The following is a 7,568-nucleotide window of genomic DNA, read 5'->3' as shown; positions in this document are numbered from 1 at the left end:
CTTTAGCTCCTTAGCTTTAGCTCCTTAGCTTTGGCTTTAGCTCTTTGGATTTAGCTCTTCAGCTTTAGCTCCTTAGCTTTGGCTTTAGCTCTTTGGCTTTAGCTCTTTGGCTTTAGCTCTTTGGCTTTAGCTCTTCAGCTTTAGCTCTTCAGCTTTAGCTCCTTAGCTTTGGCTTTAGCTCTTTGGATTTAGCTCTTTGGCTTTAGCTCCTTAGCTTTAGCTCCTTAGCTTTGGCTTTAGCTCTTTGGATTTAGCTCTTCAGCTTTAGCTCCTTAGCTTTGGCTTTAGCTCTTTGGCTTTAGCTCTTCAGCTTTAGCTCTTCAGCTTTAGCTCTTCAGCTTTAGCTCTTCAGCTTTAGCTCCTTAGCTTTAGCTCCTTAGCTTTGGCTTTAGCTCTTTGGATTTAGCTCTTTGGCTTTAGCTCCTTAGCTTTAGCTCTTTAGCTTTAGCTGCTTAGCATGCATGTCCTAAATACTTCTGATTCTCCAAACTGATACACTCTAAGTGCGGTCTACTGCAGGTGAGATGTAGCTGCCATCAGTGGCAGGTATATAGTTTAAGCAGAATAATTTTGACTCGGATAAAGGATTTGTTAATAGAATTTTTTTTTTGTTATTTCATACAGTCGTCATTTAAAAATGGGTTTAAAAGAACTCAAAGTAATCATCTTTCTCACTCACCTCTGAGTTAATGCGACCAATGGGATCCGTGTGTTTGTATTTTTTATATTGTTTACATGCTACATGCTAATCGATGATGTTGCTAATCACTAACATGCATGTTGGTGGAATCAGGTTTCATGGAAGGCAGCCATCACAAGTCTGTTTGGAGCTGTTGGATGAGACAAACTCTATTTTTTTATTTGTTCTCGATGAGCGTGCTTTGGTTAAAGGGTTAAAGGTTAAAGTTGTCCCCAGGATGCTGTAGGATATGTATAGTTCTCACATGAATACTACCTACAACTCTTCTTAACAACATTCAGAACAGCAGCTGACATGAACTGATCCTGGAAATCTTTCAGTTTCTTCATCGAAACGCAAAAAGTACAAATAAACATTTAAATGTTTTAATTTATTCATGAAAATCTTAAAAACTGAAGGTGACACATTCAGAGAAAAGTTTGTGTCCAAGTTGTTCCACCGTGTGTTCTGTTTCTGATCCTCTGCTGGGTTTGATCCTCTGAGCGCTCAGCCTGGACCTGCTGCTCTGTCCACACATCTTCACCTCACCGTGGGGGCGAGGAGGTAGGGCAGCAGGGTGGTGTGTGGGGGGGCGTGGCCTCGGTACAGGTAGGGGTCCACAGTGGGCGGGGCCGCAGGAAACAGGAAGCGGGAAGGAAAGAAGATCCCACCAGCTGCAACCAGAAGTTCCAAACCTGCAGCCGACTGACGCTTCCACTTCGTCCTGATGGGAAACAGCCGAGTTTACTGCAGCGTCAGCATTAAACAGCCACTGTGATCACGTGTTAATGAGTATGTAACACATGTAACACATGTAAACGAGTATGACATACATGTAACACATGTAAATGAGTATGTGACACACATGTAAAACATGTAAATGAGTATGACATACATGTAACACATGTAAATGAGTATGTGACACACATGTAACACATGTAAATGAGTATGTGACACACATGTAACACATGTAAATGAGTATGACATACATGTAACACATGTAAATGAGTATGTGACACACATGTAACACATGTAAATGAGTATGTGACACACATGTAACACATGTAAATGAGTATGTGACACACATGTAACATGTAACTGAGTATGTGACACACATGTAACACATGTAAATGAGTGTGACACACATGTAACACATGTAAATGAGTATGTGACACACATGTAACACGTAAATGAGTATGACATACATGTAACACATGTAACTGAGTATGTGACACACATGTAACACATGTAAATGAGTATGTGACACATGTAAATGAGTATGTAACATACATGTAACACATGTAAATGAGTATGACATACATGTAACACATGTAAATGAGTATGTGACACACATGTAACACATGTAAATGAGTATGTGACACACATGTAACACATGTAAATGAGTATGTGACACACATGTAACACGTAAATGAGTATGACATACATGTAACACATGTAAATGAGTATGTGACACACATGTAACACATGTAAATGAGTATGTGACACACATGTAACATGTAACTGAGTATGTGACACACATGTAACACATGTAAATGAGTGTGACACACATGTAACACATGTAAATGAGTATGTGACACACATGTAACACGTAAATGAGTATGACATACATGTAACACATGTAACTGAGTATGTGACACATGTAAATGAGTATGTAACATACATGTAACACATGTAAATGAGTATATAACATACATGTAACACATGTAAATGAGTATGTGACACACATGTAACACATGTAAATGAGTATGTGACACACATGTAACACATGTAAATGAGTATGTGACACACATGTAACACATGTAAATGAGTATGTGACACATGTAAATGAGTATGTAACATACATGTAACACATGTAAATGAGTATGTGACACATGTAAATGAGTATGTAACATACATGTAACACATGTAAATGAGTATATAACATACATGTAACACATGTAAATGAGTATGTGACACACATGTAACACATGTAAATGAGTATGTGACACACATGTAACACATGTAAATGAGTATGTGACACACATGTAACACATGTAAATGAGTATGTGACACACATGTAACACATGTAAATGAGTATGTAACACACATGTAACACATGTAAATGAGTATGTGAAACACATGTAACACATGTAAATGAGTATGTAACACACATGTAACACATGTAAATGAGTATGTGACACATGTAACACATGTAAATGAGTATGTGACACATGTAAATGAGTATGTGACACACATGTAACACATGTAAATGAGTATGTGACACACATGTAACATATGTAAATGAGTATGTGACACACATGTAACACATGTAAATGAGTATGTGACACACATGTAACACATGTAAATGAGTATGTGACACATGTAACACATGTAAATGAGTATGTGACACATGTAAATGAGTATGTAACATACATGTAACACATGTAAATGAGTATGTGACACACATGTAACACATGTAAATGAGTATGTGACACACATGTAACACATGTAAATGAGTATGTGACACACATGTAACACATGTAAATGAGTATGTGACACACATGTAACACGTAAATGAGTATGACATACATGTAACACATGTAAATGAGTATGTGACACACATGTAACACATGTAAGTGAGTATGTGACACACATGTAACATGTAACTGAGTATGTGACACACATGTAACACATGTAAATGAGTGTGACACACATGTAACACATGTAAATGAGTATGTGACACACATGTAACACGTAAATGAGTATGACATACATGTAACACATGTAACTGAGTATGTGACACACATGTAACACATGTAAATGAGTATGTGACACATGTAAATGAGTATGTAACATACATGTAACACATGTAAATGAGTATATAACATACATGTAACACATGTAAATGAGTATGTGACACACATGTAACACATGTAAATGAGTATGTGACACACATGTAACACATGTAAATGAGTATGTGACACACATGTAACACATGTAAATGAGTATGTGACACACATGTAACACATGTAAATGAGTATGTAACACACATGTAACACATGTAAATGAGTATGTGAAACACATGTAACACATGTAAATGAGTATGTAACACACATGTAACACATGTAAATGAGTATGTGACACATGTAACACATGTAAATGAGTATGTGACACATGTAAATGAGTATGTGACACACATGTAACACATGTAAATGAGTATGTGACACACATGTAACATATGTAAATGAGTATGTGACACACATGTAACACATGTAAATGAGTATGTGACACACATGTAACACATGTAAATGAGTATGTGACACATGTAACACATGTAAATGAGTATGTGACACATGTAAATGAGTATGTGACACACATGTAACACATGTAAATGAGTATGTGACACATGTAACACATGTAAATGAGTATGACATACATGTGACACATGTAAATGAGTATGTGACACATGTAACACATGTAAATGAGTATGACATACATGTAACACATGTAAATGAGTATGTGACACACATGTAACACATGTAAATGAGTATGTAACACACATGTAACACATGTAAATGAGTATGTGACACATGTAACACATGTAAATGAGTATGTGACACACATGTAACACATGTAAATGAGTATGTGACACACATGTAACACATGTAAATGAGTATGTGACACACATGTAACACACAGTAAATGAGTATGTGACACATGTAACACATGTAAATGAGTACGTGACACATGTGACACACATGTAACACATGTAAATGAGTATGTGACACACATGTAACACATGTAAATGAGTATGTGACACACATGTAACATGTAAATGAGTATGTGACACATGTAACACATGTAAATGAGTATGTGACACATGTGACACATGTAAATGAGTATGTGACACATGTGACACACATGTAACACATGTAAATGAGTATGTGACACACATGTAACACATGTAAATGAGTATGTGACACACATGTAACATGTAAATGAGTATGTGACACATGTAACACATGTAAATGAGTATGTGACACATGTGACACATGTAAATGAGTATGTGACACATGTGACACACATGTAACACATGTAAATGAGTATGTGACACACATGTAACACATGTAAATGAGTATGTGACACACATGTAACATGTAAATGAGTATGTGACACATGTAACACATGTAAATGAGTATGTGACACACATGTAACACATGTAAATGAGTATGTGACACATATAAATGAGTATGTGACACACATGTAACACATGTAAATGAGTATGTGACACACATGTAACACATGTAAATGAGTATGTGACACACATGTAACATGTAAATGAGTATGTGACACACATGTAACACATATGTAACACATGTAAATGAGTATGTAACACACATGTAACACATGTAAATGAGTATGTAACATACATGTAACACATGTAAATAAGTATGTAACATACATGTAACACATGTAAATGAGTATGTGACATACATGTAACACATGTAAATAAGTATGTAACATACATGTAACACATGTAAATGAGTATGTGACATACATGTAACACATGTAAATAAGTATGTAACATACATGTAACACATGTAAATGAGTATGTGACATACATGTAACACATGTAAATAAGTATGTAACATACATGTAACACATGTAAATGAGTATGTGACATACATGTAACACATGTAAATAAGTATGTAACATACATGTAACACATGTAAATGAGTATGTGACATACATGTAACACATGTAAATAAGTATGTAACATACATGTAACACATGTACATGAGTATGTGACATACATATTAATAAGTATTTGACAGACAGGCAGCACGTTTCCTCCTCACTGACACACCTGTGAACATATTGGGGTTCACAGATGTGTCTAACTATTAACTATCAGGCCAAATTCAGACATAATGTCTGATAATCTACATGCCCCTGTGGGCCCCTGTGGGCCCCTGCGGGCCCCTGCTGGCCCCTGCTGGCCCCTGCGGGCCCCTGCTGGCCCCTGTTGGCCCCTGTTGGCCCCTGCGGGCCCCTGCTGGCCCCTGCGGGCCCCTGCGGGCCCCTGCTGGCCCCTGTTGGCCCCTGTGGGCCCCTGCTGCCCCCTGCTGGCCCCTGCTGGCCCCTGCTGGCCCCTGCTGGCCCCTGTTGGCCCCTGTGGGCCCCTGCTGGCCCCTGCTGGCCCCTGCGGGCCCCTGCTGGCCCCTGCTGGCCCCTGTTGGCCCCTGTTGGCCCCTGCTGGCCCCTGCTGGCCGGCGGCTGTGGCGGATCACCTGCGGTTCTGGTACCAGGTCTTCACCTGGGTGTCGCTGAGCTGCAGGGAGGCAGCCAGCTCCAGGCGCTCCTGGACGCTCAGGTACTTCTGCCTCTGGAAGCTTCTCTCCAGCCTCAGCAGCTGCTGCTCGCTGAACGCCGTCCGAGCCTTCCGAGGCTTCTTCAGTGGCGCCGCCGCCGCGCTGCCGCCTGAGAGGACGGCGGGCAGAGGTGACATCACATGAGTGTCAGCTGACTGGAGTTCGGACTCCTACAGAACCGAACGGTTTCTGGCTGAAAGCTGCGGGGAACTCATCCTGATCCCAGTTTGTTCGTTTTTTAACTTCAAAGGTTTTTATGGGACGGAGAAAATAAATGTGAATTTAAGCAAAATATTCAAGAAGTTCATGAGATCATGCAGGACTGAGCCCCAAAGTCCTCATGTTCAGCTATACTGTGAATGGTCTGATTGATCTCTGATCAGTTAAATAAAATGATCAATAAATTAGAGTGATGATCATGTGATAATCAATAAGTGATAATGAATAAATCAATAAGTGATGATCAATAAATCAATGAGTGATAATCAAATCAATAAGTGATGATCAATAAATCAATAAGTAAGATATCAGAAAATGCTTACAAAGTGTGGATCATGATCCATAAATGATTATCAGTGATTCCGCTGATCAATGCTTGATCAATAGTTATCAGTGATCGGGTGATTTTTGTTCATTTAAATCTGATTAAAAGAATAATTTATTAAACACATAAAATTCTGTTTCTGATCAATAATCAATAAGAAATTCCAGCTTCTTTCTTTAAATCACCAAAAGCAAAGAAACACAAAAAAATGTTTTTTATTGTTTTTAAGCAGCAAAATTAGTTTATTCCTCATTAATATTATTATAATAAATCAATAATTTAATATTAATACTAAAAATGTTCACTTTTATATTTAAATGTTTAATTATTAATAAATAATTATGTTAATAAAAACTAAAATCCGTTCAAACATGTCGGAATAAACTTTAAATTAAATTTTTCTGAACTTTAACTCTTTATTTTACCTCTTTTCTCGCCGTCACGGGACGCGCTGCCTTCCTCCGGCCCGCATCGGAACGGCTCGGCTCGTGTTTCGGGCTGTCCCGGGTCAGGGCAGGGCCGGCGGTCCGCTAAGATGTCCCGGATCAGGAAGGAGGAGCAGACGGAGCGGGACTGCATCGGACCGGGCAGCAGTGGACACTCCAGCCGGGGAACGGGCTCCCTCCGCGGGGAAGGAGGCGCCGAGCAGCCGCTGCCCGGGCTGAGCTCCGGAGAGTCTGCCCGGGAGAGGAGCGCGCCGGGCGGCCTGAGCCAGAGCAGAGAGTCGCTGAGGAACCCGCAGCCGCCGGAGGCAGGGAGCTCCATGAGCACCAGGTGAGTTTGTTCATCAGCGGGAACATCAATCAGCAAAGTGACGTCATCATGACGCTTTAGTTCGGCTGTGACGTCAAATAACCCAGATCTGAGTCTGAAGCAGCTGACTATTGATCAGGTTAATGATCAGTTATTGATCAGTTATTGATCAGGTTAATGATCAGGTTAATGATCAGATTATTGATCACTTATTGATCAG

At 39.5% G+C, this 7,568-nt stretch overlaps 1 protein-coding gene across 1 annotated transcript; it reads right to left on the bottom strand.

The window, feature by feature from the left end:
- Positions 1-1,219: 1,219 nt before the first annotated feature.
- barhl1a (BarH-like homeobox 1a) lies at positions 1,220-7,360 on the bottom strand. The gene is made up of 3 exons (XM_075468822.1): positions 7,021-7,360; positions 5,971-6,160; positions 1,220-1,403 (listed from the first exon to the last, which is right to left on the bottom strand). The coding sequence occupies exons 1-3, from the start codon at positions 7,358-7,360 to the stop codon at positions 1,220-1,222; spliced, it is 714 nt and encodes a 237-aa protein (XP_075324937.1).
- Between the last annotated feature and the right edge of the window lie 208 nt (positions 7,361-7,568).

Source organism: Odontesthes bonariensis, chromosome 6 (assembly GCF_027942865.1).
Source record: "Odontesthes bonariensis isolate fOdoBon6 chromosome 6, fOdoBon6.hap1, whole genome shotgun sequence".
NCBI classification, from domain to species: domain Eukaryota; kingdom Metazoa; phylum Chordata; class Actinopteri; order Atheriniformes; family Atherinopsidae; genus Odontesthes; species Odontesthes bonariensis.
This window is presented reverse-complemented; position numbering and strand designations above follow the sequence as displayed.